The 23,703-nt window shown below is 46.7% G+C and overlaps 1 protein-coding gene across 1 annotated transcript in view; it reads right to left on the bottom strand.

Moving 5' to 3' along the window:
* SLC17A8 (solute carrier family 17 member 8) overlaps positions 1-23,703 on the bottom strand; it is a 59,201-nt gene that overhangs the window by 4,746 nt on the left and 30,752 nt on the right. Inside the window, exons 3-10 of the mRNA XM_077168163.1 lie at positions 18,425-18,543; positions 16,628-16,742; positions 14,752-14,839; positions 12,372-12,458; positions 11,869-12,008; positions 11,584-11,733; positions 10,023-10,155; positions 3,768-3,878 (exon numbers count right to left, since the gene is read on the bottom strand). Coding sequence (XP_077024278.1) covers positions 3,768-3,878; positions 10,023-10,155; positions 11,584-11,733; positions 11,869-12,008; positions 12,372-12,458; positions 14,752-14,839; positions 16,628-16,742; positions 18,425-18,543 — 943 coding nt within the window. The remainder of the gene's footprint in view (positions 1-3,767; positions 3,879-10,022; positions 10,156-11,583; positions 11,734-11,868; positions 12,009-12,371; positions 12,459-14,751; positions 14,840-16,627; positions 16,743-18,424; positions 18,544-23,703) is intronic.

The raw sequence follows: 23,703 nt of genomic DNA, 5'->3' as shown, positions 1-23,703 counted from the left end.
GCCCTGGCAGCTTCACTGAGATGCAAACCTGAACAAGGCATTTAAACTTTTTTGCATCTCAGCCTCTTCATCTGTAAACTGGAGATACTCACTTTTATAAAATTGTGGTAGGAATCAAGCTAAATAATGTGTTAATTACAGGGGGCACAGAGGTGAAACCAAGAGCTATGCCCTTTCCAGGGAAGGAAGGCTTCTTTTCCACCTTGGGTGCCACCATCTTCCCTGAACTGGCCAAGTTTCTGGCACATAGGAGGTGTTCAGTACATGTCTGCTTTACTCATTACCAATGTGAGCCCTTTAAATTACAACAGGGGCTGGGAGGTTTTATTGATTCATGTTTTTGTTTTGCTCTGCTCTTTAATTCTCTAGTCCAGACAAAAAACCTGAATATTGGATTAACATATTCTTTTTTTAACCTGGAATGTTGGCTGGTTGTTTTTGCTACCTCCACTCGGGGCAGGTGAGTTCTTTGAGAAAATCTTTTTTTGTTATCAGCATACCTTCTTTTCCGATTCAAGGGCCAGGCAATCAGAATATAAAACAGCTGCAAGATTAATTAATCTTATTGCTTATTTGAATATAATAAACACTTTATTAGAAAAGAATCCAAAGATAAAAACCAATTAACATGACTGTCAAGTATTAGGCTCTGATACTAAGCCCGGGCCTGTGCTTCAGATGGAGATGCGCTGAGAAAAACCTTTGAGGTTCTAGCTGCATAATCCTGGCATTGGGTGTGGGGAGGCAGGTAGGAAAGTCTTTGACGAACTGAGATGTTGAGAGATTTTTGCATTAAACAAAAAAACCCAGAAAAATTACCCACAAGTTGGGAAGGTCTGCCCACTCCTCACAGGGCATCTCCCCAAACAGGCATCCCTCTTGTCTTTCTCACTTTGCCTTCTGGCAAGAATCACCTCGCCTGTCTTGGACATAATTAACTCCTAAATTGTGCCTGGCAGTCTTCCTGGGCACCCCCCACTTGCCTGTCATAAAATACCAGGCAGCGAATCCTGAGGAACTATTGCCCCCGTGGCCACCAGTATCTCCGTTAGTGTCACTGCTGGGTCACACAGGCGTCCATTCCAATCCCAGCCACTCACTGTGTGACCAGGGCAATTTAAAGTCATCTCTCCGTGCCTCAGCTTCCTCTCGAGCTGGGGGTTAATGAGGGCGAGCTTGGAAAGTGGCTTTTATAGCACGGAGTGAGTGCCAAATAAATGGCAGCTGCTGCGGTGTGAACCTGTCGGCGCCTCTCCTTCTGATCTTTCAGTGATCTAACCGGCAATTGGGGGAAAGGAAGCAGCTGTGAACCAGAATATTTCAATATCTCTGGGGACAGGATATGAACGTCTGTTGCATCACAGAGTTATCAAGAGAAGAAGCTGCTGAGGAACTGGAGACAAGTTGGGATTGCTCTATCCTTGCTACTCAGAGGTGAGTCAGCGCTGCGGGGCTCACCGAGCTTGCTGGGGAAGCAGAATCCACAGTTTGTCCCTACTCCGGACTTGCTGCATCAGAATGTGTATTTCCACAAGATTTTCCTAGGGTGATTTGTAGCACTTCCAGGTTTGAAAAAGCACTGAACTAGAGTGAGTAATAATAAACTAATCACAGCAAATACTCATTGATTTTGTTATGCATCTGATAGTGTGCTAAGCGCTTGGAGTGATCCATCGCCACGAGACGTAAACCCCGTGCGGGACGAACCTGAGCTTTGCTGACGGAGATGTCGTCAGTGTCACCCACAGCCCGGCCGGGGCCAAGTGACAGAGGATGCACGAAGGCTCTCACTTCCTTCTCCCTAAAGCCCCACAGACTTGCGGTGCATCTCTCCAATTTCAGATGAAGAAACTGAGGCTTAAGAAATAAGCAAGTAGTAAAGAGGGGCCGGAATCCAGGTCTCGGTACCTCCCACCCAGGCCGTTAGGTGCAAGCGCCTTTCAGAGCAGGCGTCTTTCCCACTTCACTCCGCATCAGCTCTGTCCATTTTGAAAGACGAAGCCCCTATTTCAGGACAGCTGAGACCAGAGGTTCCCTGTTCTTTGCTGTGGGACTCCATCCCTCTGCCGGTCTGGAAGGCAGCTGGAGGACTGGAAAGAGCAAAGCCTTGAGCCAGGAAGCTGCTTCAGTCCCTGCTTTGCCCCCATGGGTGACGTTAGGAAATCATTCAAGTGCTCTGAGCATTAGGTTCCTCAGGAGTTAAACCAGTGGTCTGACTACTTGATGCATGATGTTGTAGGGAAGACGCAGCGCAGGTAAAGCATTCCGTGCCTGACCACTGTTATCATTGCAGTAGTTTTTAAAGGTAGAAAGACAAATGAATTTTATGTTTTCAGCAGGTTTTACAGAGGGTGCTTCTGAGTCTCTAAGACTTAATGGCTGCTCTCTGGCCTCACACACAGTATGCTGGTTTCTACTCGTGTATGCTAAGAGCACCAGCACTTCCTGAGGGACTGTGAGAGTGACAGGGGTTAGCACACAGAGAGGGTGCTTAACAGGAGCTGATGCACAGCCCAGGCTGGACAAACATTAGCTCTTGTCATTTATTGTTATTATTATTATCACCATCACTTCTGCTCTCACCATCACTCTCCCGGTGTCACTACCAGTGTCACTCTCACCATCACTCCCCCGGTGTCACTACCAGTGTCACTCTCACCATCACTCCCCCGGTGTCACTACCAGTGTCACTCTCACCATCACTCCCCCGGTGTCACTACCAGTGTCACTCTCACCATCACTCCCCCGGTGTCACTACCAGTGTCACTCTCACCATCACTCCCCCGGTGTCACTACCAGTGTCACTCTCACCATCACTCCCCCGGTGTCACTACCAGTGTCACTCTCACCATCACTCCCCCGGTGTCACTACCAGTGTCACTCTCACCATCACTCCCCCGGTGTCACTACCAGTGTCACTCTCACCATCACTCCCCCGGTGTCACTACCAGTGTCACTCTCACCATCACTCCCCCGGTGTCACTACCAGTGTCACTCTCACCATCACTCCCCCGGTGTCACTACCAGTGTCACTCTCACCATCACTCCCCCGGTGTCACTACCAGTGTCACTCTCACCATCACTCCCCCGGTGTCACTACCAGTGTCACTCTCACCATCACTCTCCCTGTATCACTCTCACTCTTACTCTCTCACTCTCAGTCCCACTCTCACTCTAACACTCTTATTCTCACTCTCACTCTATCTCAATCACTCTATGACTATCTCTCACTCTCACTTGCACTCTCTCACTCTCACTCTCACTATTACCTGCCTACCTTGCTCAGCAAGTCACTTCCCGTTGCTGGACTTTCGTTTGGAAATGAAGACAACAGGACAGGCAAAATCTAGGGACGTTTTCCACTCCTAAACTTCTGACCCCGTGAGTGTACGTCAGACACCTGTGGCATTGGCTTTGGAGCTACATGTCAGCAGAGGTGAGGACAGAACCTGCGGCCTCCACGGGTAGGGCCTGGTGCTGGGGTACTGAGAAGCCGCCCCACCGGGACACACTCGGGTCTTTTGCTCGAAGCCCCTGGGCACTGCCTACTCTGCTCCTGTCCCAGGACGGAGAAAACAAGGACAGTCGTGGCCTGGTCAGGTCCCTAAGCCCCATCCCTGGATGAAGTTTACAAAGTCAGCCCCAGCAGGTGAAATTCCCTCCCCCTTGGTCCTGCACGGCCTCCGAAATGCCTTTCCCTGCCCTACCCTCCTCCCCAGACCTGCGGCGTGCATAGACAAGATGTGGAAACACAAGGGACATTTTACCTGAAATAGCAAAGCCACTAAATCCCACAGCAAGGACGAGAAAGGAGATGGCCACCCCTCTGGTGTGGGAAAAGCCGACCACGAGGAGCAAGGTGGCTTCCATGCCGAAACCTGCAAGGGAAGCCACAGGAGACGTCACCACGGCAGCCTCGCGTACCGAATAAGGCTATTTCTTCATACGGCCACATTCATTCGAGAGCAATAAATTCTGACATAGGGCTTACGATCTCACGACTACCTGAGCGTGATAATGTGACCGGGGCCTCTGAGAACCTTCTAACATTACCCTGATGCCACTGGACACCTGCTTGTCCCACCAGGGCCCAGTGACCGCTCCTGGACGAGGGGGGCCTATGGAGGTGGTCAGCCCTGCCACTCCTAAATGCCCCACCATGTGCTGTCAACAACTCCCCTCTGACCACATACGCGACGGCCTTTCTCATCCAAATGAAATGATGATACACGTACGCATTCAAATGCCACAAGTGATTAGAAAGCTGTAGGTGGGTATCTGAAACAAAAAGCAGTGTCTCACCGCTGTAAACTATAAGGTAAAACTCTCTTTCAGAAGCTCAATCCGCCGAAGTCCAGGGCCCTCTCGGCCTCCTCCCTCTCCCCGGCATCCTGACGAGGGCCTCAGCAGTCCCTGGGAACCCCTCTACCTTGGCCTCAGCTCCGACCCCATCGCCTCTCACCTGGGCAGTGACAACGGCCCCTTTCCCGGTCTGCCTGCCTCTCCCCCTCTCCCCCTCCTCCACCCTCCTCTTTCTAAACCACAAATCTGATCAATAGCTCTTTCGCTTAACCTTCCTACAGGGTTCCAGGTCGTCAGTATAGTGTTGCACAGGAAGTGTCTCCTGCTTTTCCAGGTTACACAGTAAGTGTCCCCTCCTTTCCTCCTGCCGCACGCTCACCTCCCTGACACAGCCCAGCCCTCGCTGGCTCAGTCCCACGGGTCTACTTCCTAATCCCACAGCACTGTTTCATTCCTGTATGTATTTTTCCCAGCTGGATTTTCCCCTGGGATACTCTCCTTCCAGTACTTTCTCTTTTTCTGGAGAAACCTCACTCTCCTTTAAAGTCTGTTTCAAATCTTCTTTCCTCCAGGACCTTCCGCCAAGGCCCATGGGTGAAGCTGGCAGCTCCTTTTCCGTACTGTTTACTTTCGAGTGCTCTGCAGCATTGCTTGGCAACTTCTCATCTGTACGTCTGCCCCCAACAGAGCTGGGACATTATCCCGGGACAGTCCTGTGTAAGCAGTACGGGCCCTGGCTAGCATGCAGCAGACACTCGATGGATAACGCTTAATGCACTAAAGAAAGGAGAAAATCAGACCCAGAGTCAAGATAATTAGGTTGAAATACTCACTAAAGCACTCATGGTGAGACGCAGGTTAAATTACTCTACCTGCTACGCCCACAACCTCAAAACTAACACAGAGACAGACAGGCATTAAAAATTGTTTTACATGGTCACCATCAGGCTTGAGTGAAATTGTGGAAGCGGCAGTGCTTTCAAAGCCATGGGCTTTTTCTCATGCTACTTGTTAAAATTTTGTTTCAATATTTTCACTTACATAGGGAAAACTTGCTAGTGTCTTACATATTAATTAGATGTGTTTTAAAAGTGGTCTATCCTAAATTAAAAAGGTAAGTAGATGAAACGTTTTGTTGTTATTGTTGTTTTTTAGCATTCTCAACCAAGATTGTACTGGAAAGCTCATTTCCTCCAACTGAAATCTCAGCCATGAGACAAAGGCATTTGTTCAGACTGCCATCCCACCATGATCAGAAGCTGAATTTATGCCATTCCCAGAGGAAGTCATGTGCAAAAAATTAAACCTACAGATGTGGAGGAACTGTGATGTTTATACATCGCCTGTGGGACTGCAAGACGGTGCAGCCTCTGTGGAAACCTGTTTGACAGTTTCTCAGAAAATTGAACATAGAATTATCACGATTTGGAAATCCCATGTCTTGGTCTACACCAAAAAACTGAAATCAGGAACTCAGACAGATATTTTACAGCAATGTTCACAGCAGCATTATTCACAGAAGCCAAAAGATGAGAGCCAAGTGTCCATCAGCTGATGGATGGATAGACAAAATGTGACATGTACCCACAATGGAACGCTGTTCCACCATGAAAAGGAATCAAGCTCTGATATGTGCTACACCACGTAAGAATCTGGAAGACATTACATTGAGTGAAATAGGCCAAATACAAAAAGACAAATATCATATGATCTTCCTTATATGAAGTGTCTAGAATAAACAAATTCATGGTACTATATTGCAAGTTACCAGGGGCTGGAGGAAAAAGGGAGGCGGGAGTTCGTGCTTCTTATGTACAGAGTCTCTGTACATAAGAGGTGATGAGAGGCTAGGGAAATGGATCCGGTGATGGAGCACAGCATGACCACTGAATTGTACAATTAATGTGGTTGAAATGGGAAATACTGAGTTATATATATGTATATATTAGCTATTATATGTGACTGCAAGAAAGCTAAAAAAAAGTATCAACTATGTAATTGTCAAAATTTGTATTTATATGACAAGGTTGAAAGGAATCATAAATAAATAAATAATTTGTAAAAAAATAGAAAAGAATAAAGCTTCCAAAGGAAGCTTCATTTCATCTGTAAGGGAAAAAAAAATCTTCGACAAATATTTAATAGATTTCCAAAGGAAGACAAAAATATTTAAGGATCTAAATGGTCTTTATCTACAGTTAAAATGCTAGAGCTAGAACCGTAAATTTAGGAGTATAAGGATAAAATCTGAAGCTCAGCATAATCAACAGATCCCTTAAGGTGAGCTGGTGTGATCTGATGGGAGAACCAGAGTCAGGTCCTAACGGCGTGAAAACGTTTTCATTTCACACTAACACAATCCGATGTGCGCTCAGACAACCAATTCAGCCAGAGTCAATTTCCTTTTACTCTTAGTCACACTTTACATGACCTGTAGAAGGTAGTACAAGAATTCAAGGATCTTAATTCAAGATTCTTGGGGAATCTTGGAAATTTGGATTCATCATGAACTAGAACAGAAAATATGTCTTAAGGGGCTCTGTTTGTGTTAAATGATTATATCAGCACATATCCCTTACCTAGAGAAAGAAAAGCAGGAGGTGATGGACTCTGAGATATGTATGACCCCTTCCTGGGTGAGAAATATCCTCTATATTTTCTTTTAAGAAATAGGAGACCAATCAAAATTCTAAGATCATAGAGAAGTGCCTTATTATATGTAAATCAGTCTTGATTATTTAATGATAGATATATTTACCTCTAATCTAGTATGGCTGTATTTAAGCATGCAAAGGGAAACACCATAAGCTTTCTTTTTTAAAAAAAATTCCAAGTAGAACTCTCTAGTCCTGCTATATCAAAACGACATGAAGACACATGAAGAGTCATTAAAAGAAGATGGGAGAAGGGCTGGCGAAATCCCATATATGCATTCTAGTTTTGCAAGAAAAAAATAAATTTTATTTTCAACAGATACTTTCTTAGCACTTATCTGAGTTATCACCAACACCATTGCTGGCAATTATGGAGAAAACAGCAGGGGTGACTGGGGCAGAATTAAATATTCGCAAGACATTCCCATCACATATTTCAGAGTCGTCAAAAGTTTAGAGGAGGTTGTGCAGGTTGGGTTTAATCCAAAACTTCTTTCAAGTTCTGGGTTTAGAGGATGCATATGTTTGGCCAGTGGACATATGACTGAATGGCACATATTTAGCAGCTGCCTCCACTGGAAAACTTCTATTTAGTCAGTGCCTTAAACAGAGGAAAAGGAAAAGGCACTAATGTTTGCTGAGAATCTTCCATAGGTTGGACACCATGCTGGGTGCATTTCTACATCGTCTTTTTATTCCTTATAATAGACATCCAAGGTAAATGTTCTCAACCAGATTTTTTAAATGAGGAAATTAAGACTCAAAGAATTTAAAAATTCACCCACCTGTATCCACTTCCATTGCCACCACTATATTTAGCTCAAGCCACCCTCTTCTCTTGCCAGGATGACTGAAATAGGCCCCATCTCCCTGCTTTCATTCTTATGTCTTATATTTCATTTTCCAGACTTGGAGACATTAGTCAGATCATGTTCCTTCCCTGTTTTAAACCTGCCATTTGCGTCCATGCACTTCAGTTAAAACCCAGCTCTGTGCATGTCCTGCAAGGACATCTGACCCCATCTGACCCCAGCTGAGCAGTCTGCTCTCACTTCCTGCCACCCTCGACCTCGTCTGCCAGGCTCCACCGTTCAGACCTTCCTGCCTTCCCTTCTTAAGCAGGCCACGTGCAATCCTAGAAGCACATGGTGAATCACCAGCCAAGGGATATTGACAATACTGGAGCTGGTGTGGCATTAACAAAACACAAGAGGAGAGACTTGAGCTGAAGGTGGAAGGAATTGTGGAGATGGCTGTGTGAGAGGTGAAGGCGAGCAGAACTCACAGTTAAGGGAAAGGGTATAAGCAAAGTCAGAGACAGAAGAAGCTACGTCCAGGGCCTGATGTGGAGGTCCTCTCAGCGGGAACACAATTCGATCATTAGAAGAGTGGAATGTGAGCTGCTCTACTAGTTTCCAGTTGCAGCTGCAACAAATTACCACTCACTCTGTGGCTGAAAACGATGCATGCTTCCTGTCACACCTTCCTGGAGGTCAGGAAGGGTCTTAGAGGCCAAAATCAAGATGCCAGCACGACTGCGTTCCTTCTGGAAGTGCTAGAAGAGAATCCGTTCCTTGCCTTTCCCAGCTTGTGGCCACCCCACTCTGAGCTCTGCTTTCGCTGTCGCTTCTCCTTTGCTGACTCTGACCCTACGTCTCCCTCTCATAAGGAGCCTTGTGATTAATGGGGCCTATCAGATCATCCAAGACAAGCTCTCCGTCTCAGGAGTCTTAATCACAGCTGCAAAGTCTCCTTTGCCATGTAAGGTAACATTCAGGTCATTAGGATCTGGACACCTTTGGGGGGGAGCATTATCTTGCCTTTCACTATTCCCCGGGGAGGGTCAGGAATCCGATGCTCCAAAACAAAAGTCCAAGCCCAAAGCAGGTCCAAACATCTGGCACCAGCAGCGAGCCACTATGAGACCAGATGCTGACAGATGGCTCCCAATCCGCCCGGTCAGACTTTATTTACTAGAAGTTATGGGACACATCAGGCTGAGTCCTGAGTCTTCACTTCTCGATGGGCCGACCAAGCATGCTGAGTCAGAGCATGCCTACCCCTTCCTCTTCAATTTAATTCCCAGTTGTGGCCCCTTGGCCATGGATGAGGCTATCCTGTCCCCCGACCTGTCCCACCTGACTCCTGGCCCCCGGACAGGGGGTGACCAAGAGTGACTAAGAGCACTGGCGATGGGCTCAGCCAGACCTGGGACCACCCTAGGATCTGACAGTGAGCAAGTCCCTTTATTTTACCTGCTTCTTCATTGTAAACTGGGTACAATAATAACACCTTCTCCATAGGACAGATATGAGGATTAAATAAGATAATCTAAGCAAAGGACTTAGCTTAGTGTTTGGCAGAGAAAGCAATCAATAAATCAATAAATGCCAATTTTAAAAACAAAACAAAGATAAGAAAGCGGAGGGGTTTTAGAAAGAGGTAAACAGTCATGAAATCACAGGGGTTCATGGTCACTTTCACCAACTTCTGTTGGGGAATCGCCCAGTTTCCCCTCTGTCTTTGCAAAATCAGAGCACAAACCAGGAAATAACCCAAGCAGGACAGAAGATGGTGTGTATGTAAACCCGGGCGCAGGCATTTGTTGGGAGGAAAGACGACTATTCAGAGAAAACACTTTCTTAGTTTTCTTAGCAAATATGTAGAAAGGGACGAAGGAGATAAGGGAATGAGCTACCTAAGCACACAGTAAATGTGGAAGGAAGGGAGGAGAGGATGAACAATGAACAGCTATGTAGCTGGAATCCATGCTGCTTTGGCTTAAGAGTGGACGTAAGAAGCATTCCTGTGGGGTGGGTGCCTGGGGATTTAACTAAGTTGTCTCAGGTGACATCAGTCATCAGCTAAGGCGTCACAGGCTGCACAAGCACAGGCTGGGAGACCACCTGGCCAGTGTCAGATGGACCACACACAGCCCCCTGCTGGGGTGGTCTTAGGCACTTTCAAGCTCCCTTCACATGATTAGACGTAACTTCCAAAGGTGCTCTGCAGTACAGTTTTCTCTTACTCTACAAAAGCTGCTTCCACCTATGAAATCCACAGTACCTCCACAGTTCATGATTTTTCTGACAGCAGTTGTGGTCAGAATTTTCCTGCTTCTTAAATAATCAGCCAGTTGTCCTCCAATCGGCACAACGATTGTCATGACCATGTGTGGGACCGCGGACAGGAGACCCACCTGCAATGAAAAGAAACAATAAACCCCTTTTAGGTCTTCCTGAGAAATGTACTCATCCTGGCCCCTGCCACCCGCCATCACCACATTCAGTCATCTGAATAACGTAGGCCTGAATTTTGTAATAAATGAATACGGAATGAAAGAACGAATGACTTAGTTCGTGAGTTTCAGTGTCTTCTCCAGCAGATTGGAAGCTCTTGGAGTGCAGAGATGGCTTCAGTTGATCACAGAGACCCCAGACCCAGCAGTGGGCATGGCACAGAGAACGCATCATAGATCATTTTAAGGTCAACTTGACTCAGTTACGGTTGCTGTGAAGGTTTTGCACAGATGTGATGAGCGTCTACAATTAGCTAGCTTTAAAGTGGGTGGGCCTCTGTCAATCAGTTGAGGGCCTTAAGAAGAAAAGACAATGGTTTCCAGAAGAGAAAGGCATTCTGACCCAAAACAACACCTTCTGCTCCTCTCTGAGTTAGTCTGCTGACCTCCCCTATGGATTCTGAACTTACGACTTCAACATCACTCCTCCTAGAAATTCCAGCCTGCCTACAGAATTTGGACTTGCCACTCCCTATAACTGTGCAAGCCAATACCTTAAAACAAACCTGTTCATAAATGTGTGTGTGGATATGCATAAATGCATGCATACATATATGTGTGTATATGCGTGTATATATATGCAATGTGTATACATATACGCATATCCTGTTGGTTCTGCTTCTCTGGAGAACGCTGACTCAGCACGTGGCCGAGAGTGAGGGCTCACTGCCGCAGCCCCTCTCCCTCGATGGGACCAGCTCTCCGCAGTCAGCCCTGACAGCAGACATCAGCCTCTGGCAGGCGGCTGTTCTTTCCTTGTAGGAAGGAGCCTCCATTCTTTTTTGAGATGGTTTATATCTCATCATCTACATTCATCCTTCCTGAAACACAGACAGCTACTGACCATGGTTGTGATTCAGATTTGGGAATGCAGAGACAGGCTCTTTCTAAACATTACCAAGCCACGGTTGCCACTTCCATACCCACCGTCATGGGGAGAGGGGTCGTCTACTAAATGAGCATTAAGTTTCTTACTGCTACTCACCAAGTAGTTCATAGGAAGACAAAAATAACCCTGCACCCTCAAATTTTTTTTATCCTTGACTAATCAGCAGCCCTTGAGTTAACTTCAAAGACACTTTAAGATTGGGTAGAACATAAATCTTTAAAAGCAGCTCCTTGCAGCTCTGATCCTTACTAAGGACAAATAAATAAGTACATATTCTATGTATAGAATTTATAACGTGTCATTTCCAAGATGCTAGATGTCACTATTATAACCTGTTATGAATTACCATCAGCGGTTTAATTATTTTATCATGCAAAACTATACTCAGTGGAATCAAGAGATTTAAAGTTCGGGAGTATTTGAAGCATCTTTGTGTTTACCTTACTTATTGCAAATCCAAAGACCTCTTCAAAATAAGCAGGCTGACTTATTAACAGCAAATAAAAGGTCCAGCTTCTGCAAAAATTTGCCACAATGATTGCATAAACCGGCAGCGATGTGAAAAATCTTTTCCATGGTGTATTAAATTTCTAGGGCATAAAAAGATCATGAGATTTTTCATGAGAATACTGGCATCTTATTTTTCTTAAGAGGCCAATGCAATAATCACTAGGGAAAATGCACATAGAAAAGAGGCAAGTTTTCATGTGTCCATTTATACTTACACTCAGACTGACTACGTTCACTCCTTCTCCTATACTTGTCTCTATGTAGGTCCGCTCCTCATTGGATATGGTTGGATGAGCTGCCGGGCACTCATAGGCCTGCAACAGCCAAAACATGTACCAAATAATTCCAAATATACCTGCAGTTAGAAAACAAAAGGCTTGATGATATGGTCTCATTTTCTTCCATCTCTAAACTTCTCAATTTTTAAAATATTCTCAAATGGTGCTATTTTCAGCTAGGAGAAAATAGTTTGCGGATTTTTTCTGTTGTTATTGATAACTGGCATTTAAAGGAAGATAATGTTCTACTCATTACAAAAAGTCAACTTCAATAGAAATGTTGAATGAATCATGGGTAGACAAGTATTGCACTTGTACAATAATAAACTCTTCTTAGCGATCTTCATTTTCATATCGTGAGCTCTTAGGCCAACCCGAGATACAGTAAAATGCCATCTCTAGAAGTCACCTGTGGGAGCGCATGGTGTCCAGCCACTCACCATAAATATAAAAGACCGAGGACCATCCGATGTACTGCACCAAGACCCCAGCCAGCGGCATGGCTACCACGGCCCCTGCGTAGGAACCTGGGAACAAGAGAAGATTGAGTGGAACTTACTCCTCAGACAGGTCCTCGCAACCTATTTAGAGCTCACGTGGGGACCAGGTCAGACCGCCTCTGGGGGAGGTCGAGGCTCGCTCTCCCAGATGCCTTCAAATAGGGCTTTCAGGAGAGGACAGGCACAGCTTGTCCTTTAACCTCATCCAGGTGCCATACGGGGACCAGGCAGAGATTGCTCAGGACCATGGCTTTAAATTACCAGAGAGAACGGAATCAGAAGGTGAGAAATCTGTAAGAGAACATTCTAGAATCCAGCCAGAGGCACTGTTGGGTGCCGAAAACATCAAGAGAAGGAGCATGTGGGATCTGCCTTTCAGAACTCACAGTTGCAGGAGATTAGCATCCAGGACTTTAAACAAAGGATATTGGATTATTCAGAGGATCGCGCTTTTTATATTACAGATTAAAAAGAAATATTCTAGATTATTCCAGGACGCAGGAGGGTTGTGCCACCTCCTTGTACACCCTTACCTGTGCATGGGTGTTCATTCATCTGGCCTGGACAAGATGAGGTGGCCCGGCTGTGACCTGCCACGACCACCTGCCTCAACCTGGTGATGGCAGGTGGGGAAACGCGCCCAGGGACCCCTGATGAATAGGGACTGAATTGAAAAGTGACAGCTGAAGTGTCCTAGGGGCTGTGAATGACAAATCTCTGCTCCAGAGAAAGTGAGCAGCGAAAGGCAGTTCTGTGCCCCAGAATTCCATAAAAGGAGGCGGAAACAGGGGCTTGGGGACCAGTCATTGTCATTTTTTTTTGCTGACAAATCAGAACAAAGGGCTTACAAATCAAACCATCCAGAGAAAATAAGGTTGGGGATCTAACAATCCAAAGGGCAGCCAGGGCAGAGGCTGACATTTGCTAGAGCTGGGGTGGGGCCAGTCGTGGCGGATGTCATCGAACCACAAATCGGAGGACAGAGGAGGTCTGTAAGGACAGCAGAGGGTAAAGAGGGAAAGCCGCCGCTGTGCCACAAACGCCACGCCAGGCACAGGGCAGGCACACGGGCGAGCATCTCACACCAAATTCCCAGGAAGGCTATACTGTTATTGCTATTGTTATTATTATTTAAAGGAAGTAACGAGAAAGCAAGGAAGACATAAGAACCTTCACAGAAATACGAGGAAGTTAATTTCTCCCCGAGCTAAGGAGCTAGCGTGAGAAAACAACAGCCCTATGTCCAGTCTCCACCCGGCCAGGTGGTGACTTCAGCGGAGAGAGGCCCTACTGCCTCCCTGGGCTCCTTCTCCATCAAGAACAAAAATTCAAAAATGTGTTTTCCTAATGTGTTGGCTGAGGCAGCTGCTGTCGTTTCCCTATTGTTGACTGGTACATAGTGGAACCTTCCGGACACCGATGAATGCCAGAGATACATAGAGGGGCCGGTTCCAAAGGATAGCTCAGAGGGAGGCAACCTTAGCCAGGTGGAATTCAGAGAACAAGGAATTTAAGTCCCATCCCTACTTAAGGGCCACTAATTCACTTCTGGGCTAGATGGACGGTCTCCACCTATTGTTATCTGGAACAAACTGGCAAAAAAACATGACGACGTCTCTACAAGGTGTATGGGGTAGAAGGAGGTAATGAGACGGAGTGGGACCAAGAACAGGTGGTCCAGCCCCAGCCTCAAAACTTAGTGCCTGGGACTCAGACGCGTCACTGGCTTTAGCTTCAGTTCCCACGTCTGCAACAAGGAGAGTGAGCATGATGACCACATCTCTTCCACTTTAGACCTCGGTGAATATCTCCTGTTGGCTAACCCAGCAACCACTCCCAACTCCTGCTTCTTTACTCCTTCTACCAGAGACTGGAAGAGCTGGCACTTGCTTTCCCAAACTTCTCTGCAGTTAGTAAAGCAGATGACACAACTACGGGCAAGGAAATGCAAGTGGAAGTCTGCCAGAAGACTTTGAGAAAGCATTTGCTTTCCTGATGAAAGGGGGACAAAGGTTAGGCCCCCTCCCCTCTCCTTCCTGCCTTGAGCGTGGACTTGACACCTGGAGCTGCAGCAGTCCGCGAACTGGAGGAGAGGCATGAGTGTGAAAAGCTTCCACCCTGAGGATGGCTGAGTAGAGTCAGAACACACTCAGGTCCTTGATGGATTATTGAGCATCAGAAATAGCACCAGGAACGACTCACCGTTGGACTTCTGCTATGTGAAAAAAATAGAAGCTATCCAGGGGTCTTGCGGAGTTTTTAGACACTTGAAGCCAAAGCCATGCCTAAAGGAGAGCTGTTAGGACCCCTCCACACTCACCGCAGAAAGAGGTTGTGGCCAGCCGACTCCTCTCCAAGGGCGGCGCCCACTTGCTCCACATGCCGTGGCAGGCAGGGTAGGTGACACCCTGGTAAAAGCATTGAAAGCAGATTTGAGTTGATTTGAGTTCAGTTTCTGTTTGGGTTTAAAACGTGGCTCCTGCTGCTTTCACACGGACTACAACGTAAAGGCCTCATTTACAGGCACTAGACAGCATGAGTCAGCTACCTGACTCACAGCACAGGGGCTGAAATTCTAATACGACTCACACTTAAACACAGTGGGAAACGGGGAGGGGCGACTTCGTATTTCGTTTTATTACAGAATACAGGTGTAGGACATGACAGCCAAACCAGCTGTCCCTCTCTCATTTCAAGACCCGGAATCTGAGGCTCAGAGAAAACAGGCGCCTGGAACTTGGCCTTGAAGACTGCGTATCTTGTGTTCTTTCCAACACATCAGCATTTCCCGAAGTGTGGCGCGTGTACTTCTAGGGGGACTAGAGTTGGATGTGAGGTGGTAGAACAGCAATCGTAATTGTTACACACACCTTGTGATATGGTTTAGAAAAAATATAACTGGTATGTCAAACCCATTATTTCAAAGATATTGTTGCTTAGGATGAGGTTTATTATTATTATTTTTTTTAATAAGTTGATCTAAGGAAAACAATAGGTAAATAACAGTGCAAACTGTACACGGGAAGCACAGGCAGGCATCACGGGCTGGCAAACTCTGACCACGGGGCAGGCCCAGCCTGCTGTCTGTTTCATACAGTCCACAAACCAGGAATGGTTTCTACATTTCAAGTGACTGAAAAAAATCAAAAGAAGGATAATATTTTATGTCACATAAAAGTGATAAGAAATTCAAACGTCAGTGTCCAGAAATACAGTTTTATTGGGATCATTTGCTGCTTTTGCGATACAGAGATGGGTAGTCACAACAGAGACCGTGTGGCTTTCAAAGCCCAAAATATTTGCTATGTGGCTCGATATCATGCTGTCTCCTTCAGAGAGTTAAATCTTTGCAGAAAACTCCACCCTTGGAAATTTACAGATCGATCCGTGAGCCCCTCTAAACTGTTTTGGGGCAACAGGCCTTGCCGCATGGACTGGGGGTTTGGGGCTTCCATTTCATCATCCATTAAAATGAAGGGGTTGAAATAAATGATCTTGGAGATCTTTCCTGGCCCTGAAATTCTGTGCTTCTATAAATGGTAATTTATTGTGTATCAGTTTGGAATCACACGAGGCATTTTAATTAAAATATCATAACTGTAGTCATGGCCTGAGAGCCGGGATAGTAGAACGAGGTAGAAGACAGGAAAACGGAGGCAAGGCTTGATTTGTTTTGTTTTAAGAAATCACATTTTCTGAAGGCGCTGTGTGGTGACTTGGAGCTCTGTACCCCAGAAAAACATGTTCCTCGCCTGCCCTCACCCTGTGGTGTGGACCCACCGAAAGCAGGACCTTTTGCTGAGCTTCCATCAGCAAAACCCAGGTCAACCAGGACGGGTCTTACTCCTATCACCGACGCCTTACATGGGTGGTCACAGACCAAAAAAGGCCGCAGAAAGAGGCCGGGAGGCAGCGAAACCCAGAGAAACCAGGAGCAGCTGCCATGGGCACTGGCCTCTGACAGGGGAGCCGAGGCCAAGGGTCACCTGCAACCTGCCCAGCAGGCGTCTTTGGGAAGAAAGCATTGCCTTCCTGACACCTCGGTTTTGGGCTTCTCTTAACCTCAAAACCACGAGCCAATAAACCCCCACTGTTGAGGCCAACCCACTGCAGGGTATTTGGTGGGGCACCCAGGAGACTGAAGCAACCACTTTGCTTCCTGCAATATTGAAAACTAGAAAGAAAGCATCTCCTACCTCCACGAGTCCTTGCAAAATCCTCACACACATGACGCAGCCGTAATGGACTCTGGCCGCAGAAGGAATGAACATGTTCAAGGCCGATGTTAGGAAAATGGCAGCTCCAAAGACCCTGGAGGACCAAAGCATGGCGTGACGGACAGGCCCACCGATGGGCGGACACCCCGTCGAACCTCAGAAACGGCCCGCAGCTCGTGGAAGGTCCCCAGGGAAAGTAACGGAAACTAATTCAGAGAAAGAGAGTTGTGTTCAGGTCTGGTGTGCCCCAGGCTGGTTTTGATGTCCAAGTTCGGGTCCGCAGACCAGGCAGGGGCCTGTCTGGGGCAGCACAGGGACTCTCTGCCTAGTGACAGCCTGGACCGCGAGACATCTACCAGCACGACGTGAGCGTCTGGTCCTTCCAGAGCCAGGTGCCGACTCCGACCTCAGGCCTTCTGCATCACTGGGATGCGTCTCCTGGTCCCCAGCTCTTCCAGGGGGAGCATGACTGTTCTGGAAGCCGCTGTGCCTGGGGCCCACCAAGCTCCGGGCAGGCTGGGTGCCTGTCTCGGTCCCTGCTCAGGGTCCTTCCTCTCCGTCCCGCCCACCCCGAGTCCTGGGAAAAGGGGGCAGCCAGCACATTTTAACAGTGTTTCAGCCCTTTTTATGGGCTGGGAAATGATACCATAGGTATGATTTTTTTCCTTAGGGCTTAAGTTTAAGAAGTAACTCAGGAGATTGCACAGAAACCAGTAGTTTATCACTTTTTAGGACGGATACAACAGGTCAGTAACAATAAATAAAGATACAAATTAGACAAGAATATTAAATACAGGCAGGCTTCTACATATTCAGATCTTACAGTGATGTCTCTCGAACATATTTACCTTGACCCATAAAATGAAAATTCTACTGCCTGATATATTCTAATACACACAAATGTAACTGAAACAAGTTTCATAAACCAATACTTATCCCTCCACGTGCAATTCACGTAGATGTTTTCTATTCTACTTGATTATCTTTTGGTCTCTCTCTCTTTTAAAAAAGCACACTCCTTAGGAAATGACTATATTGATTTCACAACTGTGTAATGAGTTGTGATTTAGAGTGTAAAATGTAGTGTACTTCATGAAATCCATTCAAGTCAAGTCATACAGGAAATGTAACTGGAAGAGATCCTGGATATTCAGTACACTCCTTTCCTTGCAGACAAATACGTTCTACAACGTCTCCCCTACTGGCCACCCTCTTCTACTTGGATACCTCTGTTGACAGAGAGCTCACTACCTCTTTAGGCAGCTGATTCTAATCTTGGACACTTGCAGTTACGTGAACACCTCCTAGAGGATTTCATGGGCATTAAGGACACATCATGCAGCCCACAGGGGAGCCCTTACTGTCCATATGATGAAACCTTAATGGCCCTGGGTGATATTAACATGTGTGCATAGGTCACAAATGTCCCCTGTGAAGGGGACCCGAGACCAATTTAGTCCAATGCTTCATTTCACAGAAGAGGACACTGAGGTTCAAAGAGGGTGAGCAACTTTACAGGGGTCACACAGCAAATCAGGGACCAGGAGGCTGACCCTGAGGCAAAGGCCCTTTTCCTATGCAATCCCTGAAAGAGTGGCAAGGTAGCGAGACTGCACGGACAAGTGCATTTAAAATGGGACTTTCAGGAACAGGATCGTTTGGGGCCAATGTCCATGAGCGTCTCCTGTCCAGAGGGCCCCGTCCTTCTCCTTCACCCCCACGCTCTCAGGCCGCCTTGTGCCTGCGCAGCTCCCACGTCACGGCAGCGGAGCTTACCTGTTAGCAGCGAACTTGTTGGAAATGAAGCCGCCTGGAATCTGTGTGACGATGTAACCCCAGAAGAAAGAGCCGTGAATAAGACCCACAGTCTCCGGGTCCCACGTGAACGGAGCTGTCTGCAAACGAGAAATCACACGCGGTCGCGTTTGTAAAAACAAAAACATCACCACCGTTCTCCACTGATGCCTGTACGTAATAACCCCACAGAGTCCATCTTGGCTTCTTTTATTCAATAAATATTTATGGAGGGCCTCCTACGTGCTGGGGACGCAGCTGTGAGCAAAGCCAAGCCCTGCCCCGTGGGCTCTCGGCCCTAGCAGGAGAAAGGAGAGGCTGCGTGCACGTGCAAACAGATATTTACTGGGTGCACAAAATGGTGATGAACGCTAAAGCGAAAAGAAACGAGCATGCGAAGAAAACAAAAACCAAGTCCTGGTTTTATTAGGTTATTTAGGTTATTCAGATACCAACTTAATCAGAGGACACAAAGGGAAGCAGAGTCTTCGTCTCTCCTTTCTCAATAGGAGTGATAAACACCTGCTCCCTGTCATAGGGTGAACAGGAGACGCAGCATGGAGACCCCTCTGCTTGGAGATGGGCTGTGTCACACGTTAGCCTGAGGGCGGTCACAGTGTGGACCCAATCGAGGCCAGTTGCCAGTACTGCTATGACGATGACAAAACAGCAGCCCACCCTTCCACAACTCCTGGGCCCCTGAAAATGTGCTTCTCTATGCTTTCTCCCCCTGGCAAATTTTACTCATTGCAAATACTCCTTCCTCTCGGAAAGCTTCCCAGTTCCCCTCCTGGAGTGGCCATCCTGTCCTGGGCTGCTCCCGCAGACTTCTGTCCACACCATGGGTGGTAGGTCAACTCCTGCATCCCAGAGAGAAGCGCATTCTTAGTCTTACTCTGCAGCCCTGTGGGTGCGAATTCACTGTAAATTGGGCCTCTTGAAGTTGCTGTTTCTGGTTAAGTTGTGGCCCGACCGAATGAGGTAGGTCTTGATCTGAACCCAGGGGGCTTATAAAGAGGAACTTGAGGTGGCGGAAGCAAGAAAGGACGTCGGGAGTCAAAGCTAGGGAATCACAGGAGGCCGCAGCCACATCTGGATCTGGGACCTCTTCCAGCCTCAAAACCATGAGCCAATAAATTCCTGCTGTTTAAATCAACCAATTGTGATGGCAGCACAGGCAAATGAGGACACTGTGCATGTCCATTTCCCACACTGGACAGCAAGCAACCCCGAGGCAGGAGCTGCGCCCTGTTTGTCTTTAAACTTCAGTACTTAAAACAAATGCCTGAGAACAGGCAAGGTGCCAGTAAATATTTTCTGAATGAATGAATAATTAACTGGACTTATAAAGCATTGATATAAAAAATGCAAGGTGTTAATATTATTGAGCAAGTGTTCCTAATTATCATCATACCTCATTTTCAAACTTTCACCACAGTTTACTTTTCTTGAACAAATTGCTACATATTTATTTGCTCATTTATTCCGCATCCCCGATCACCTCCTGTGTGCCACATCAGGCTCCAGGCAGCGTAAATACAAATTCAAATAAGAAACAGTCTTTACCCAGTGAGGTAACGTCAGCCAGTACTCTTTACGTTTCCCACTGCACAGATGAACTTGAAGCTCAAGAATAGAAAGGAACCAACAATCATTCATTCAAACCAGCTCACCACGCTTATTCCGTGCCTATCACGTGTGAGACATCCTTCCAGGCAGTGGGGAGACAGTAGTGAGTGAAGGCAGCGGTTCCTACCTACATGACGATTACAGCCAGGAAAATAAACAAGCACAGACTATGCTAGATGGTGGCCAGTGATGAGAGGGAAAAATAAAGCAGGGAGGCTGATATGAAGCGCTGGGGAGAGGGGAGGTGGGGCTAAATATTATATAGAACAGGCATGGAAGGCTTCATGGAGAAAGTGATTCCTGACTAAATACTTGAAGGAAGGAAGGCAGCAAGCCCTGTGTTAATCTGAGAGAAGAGCTTTCCAGGGAGAGAAACAAGTACAAAGGCCCTGAGGTAGGAGCGCATCTCATATATTAGAGGAACTACAGGAGATCCGTACAGCTGGAGGGTATTGAGTGAAGGGTATGGAATAGGATTTAACGTAAGAGCAGTGATGAGAGATGATGTGAGATAGTCATACATTCCTATCGTAACAGCCTTTGGCTTTACTCAAAGACAGATGGAAAGAAACCATTGGAAGGTTTGAGCAGAGAGAGACATGATTTCATTCAGGTACTTTCCATGTATGTCCCTGCCCACCCAAAAACCCATATCTTTTCCACTGCCCATAGAGACGTGCCTTTCTCACTAAGAAAGAAAGACTGAATGTCCAACATTCAGTCCAAGGGTCCAACAGCAGAGGGGGAACGGGACTCCTTTCGGCCAGTCACATCACCCCTTGCTCGTGGCTTCCTCTCCGAGGGGATGGGGCTTCCATTTTTTCCTGAAGGCAATGACACATGACGAGCTCTGCTGAGAATGAACTTTCATCATCATTGCACCCCTCCACAGCCGTCAACGGCCAGTCTTTGCAGGTGTGATGAGGTTAAGGACCTTTATGTGAGACAGGCTGGGTGGTCCAGGAGGGCCCTCAACCCAATGGCATGTGTCCTTTCAGGAGAGCCGGGATCATTGGAAGCAGAAAACACAGACAGGGAGAAGATGGCCGGTGGAGACAGAGGCTGAGGCTGGGGTGCTGCACCAACCCAGGGGGGCCAGGAGCCAGCAGAGGCTGAAGCAGCCGGTGGTGAAGCCAGGAAGGAGCCTCCAGAGAGGCCATGTCCCTGCCGACACCTTGATTGCAAACGTCTTTCGGCCTCCAGAACGGTGAGAGAATAAATCTGTTGTCATAGGCCATCCAGTTCATGGCCATTTGTTAGAGCTAACACAGGTGCATGACAGAAATTACCTCGGTTGACCGCACAGCAACCCTCTCATCCTCACCTTAGACAGGAACGCGGAGGGCTAACAAGACTGACGAGAACTACCAGTTCCTGCCTCCGCCTCCCAGGGGCATCTCTGCCCCGCCACCGGCTCTGCTTCCCTGTTGGTAGCCTGGGCCTCTGCCCTGGGCACCCCACTGCTGCCTGAACCCCAAGGACCGATGGCCAAGCCGCAGGGGGACTCAGCCAGCCACAGATCTGAAAAGCCTACCTACTGCTTTCTTCCTTCTCTCTTGAAAATGAGGATTTAAAAATATCTCAGCACAAAATATCTAGTTTGTATCCCATAAAGAAAAAAAAAATAAAATACCAGTCATTCACAGCCTCTCCTAACACAACGAATGACATTTCTGTCATCAGGTGGCGCAGGATCCGCTGATCTCTAAGCCGTGTTCTAAGCCAAGAAAGAAATGGACTGCATAAATTGGAGTTATGCTAGAGCTTCTGAAATGCTACTAAATTCCTGATCTTGAAGACAGAGAAAATGATGTAAAGCATATTTTAGATATTAATCGGTTTCCCTAAGACTCTAGAGGGCAAAACCATGGAAACGGAGAGTACACATGCGAGCCTCGTTCCTGGGGTTTGTCGCGATGCCTTTTCCGTGTGCCTCAGAGCTGACTCTGCTGACCCAGGGCCTATCTTTCCAGGCAACAAACCAATGCAAAACAGCATCTCATTTGGATCTGGGCCTCGGCAGGCAAGTTTTAATTAGCTGCTCTCGCTCACAAAAGGCTAAAAGAATGCATGTGATATCCATCTGAAGCTTGCTAATATACATCTTTCTTTATTTAAAAATGCATAACAAAAAGAAAAAAAGTGCATGACATACTCTTCCCTCCCCCCCAATAAACACACACACACACACACACACACACACACACACAGCCAGGCTATCCTTTAAGGACAGATTCAGCAGTGGCATCAAAAAGAGGCTGGTTAGAAGAATCTCCATGCTGCTGTTTTCCTGGACAGAATCATCCAGTAGTTTTGATAAAAAAAAAAAAAAAAAAAAAGGCTGCAAGCCACATAAAGACTTCTGTTTAATGGATTGAAATTAAGTTTCCCCAAACCAGTGCTCGGCAGGAGACTGTTCTAGGTGATGCTAATAGATGTGGTATGAAAGAAAGTATTCTACGATCAAGTCAGACCAGGAAATACTGCACACTATGTGCCCCTCTTGGAGAATCCTAGGATATTCTTATGACATAGGATGCTATGAGAAAAGACATCCAGTTAATGTATATGATCCAACATTCCCCATTTCATGTAACACCTTCTTCATAGCACAGTCTACAGAATGGTGATTTCCCACACACCAGTAAGGAGGGCTAAACAGCTCTCCAAATATGGGCAGAATCCAAAAAAAACGTTGAAGATGCCTCTCTGCAAACAGATGGATTTCTGCATGAGCCATTCCATTGCGTGTGTTCAATTCAACAAAATGTGTCCACCGGGCATACTTTTCAAATTTTGCCCCCATGACCTCAATACCCCATGTCTATAATTTAAGAGACAAAGTAGATTTTATCATTCCAGTGATTCATAAAAACTATACTAGTTAAAACCCCATCAGAATTGTGCTTGCTTATGTCTCAAACAGCCTCTGGACTAGGCTCCCTGCATTCACTTTTGTCCAGATTCCATCTGGCCTCCCTCCCATTAGGCAGCGAGCATTCCAGAGCACAGAGGTTTTCATATCTCCTGCTAGCTTACTGCTCATCATGGCTCTCTGCACGACTCACAGCCCTTCCTCAACCTCGTCCCTCTTTGCCTTGTTGGCATTCACTGCTACATTTACCTCCTACCTGGGGTCTATTGACCCAGGTAGACAGGAATCCACAAGGCCATGGAGGGCATTGCAGTGGACTGCTTCAGAAAGACAGTGAAATCAGTAGATTTGGAGGATGAGTTGAAAGAGAGGCTATGCCTCGTAGATGAGAGTTTAGATATATTAGTATGCCAGAATGCTAGAGTAAGAGGGCATATCCTGACTTACCTAAACTGGAATCCCACAGATTTTTATCTGATAATGAAAAACAGAAAAAAGAAGAAATTTGGGAGACAAAGGGAGGAGTGATGCCACATTTGTATGTTTCCAAAGGCTCCCTCTTTATGACAAGGAATTAACACCCAATTCTTTAGTATTCCCTTAAATAGAGCCAGCCAACCCATTTTCACCCTCAGCTGGGAAGAAGAACAAAGGATTTTCATCATGTCTCCCTTGAGATAGCCTGCCATAGCTGGCCCCATTGCACACAACGGTTAATTAACAGCAGCACAGTCAAGCACGTGGGTGACCAAGGAAG

Source organism: Tamandua tetradactyla, chromosome 7, assembly GCF_023851605.1.
Source record: "Tamandua tetradactyla isolate mTamTet1 chromosome 7, mTamTet1.pri, whole genome shotgun sequence".
NCBI classification, from domain to species: Eukaryota; Metazoa; Chordata; class Mammalia; order Pilosa; family Myrmecophagidae; genus Tamandua; species Tamandua tetradactyla.
Note: the sequence above shows the minus strand (reverse complement) of the source record. Positions and strands in the feature narration are given on the sequence as shown.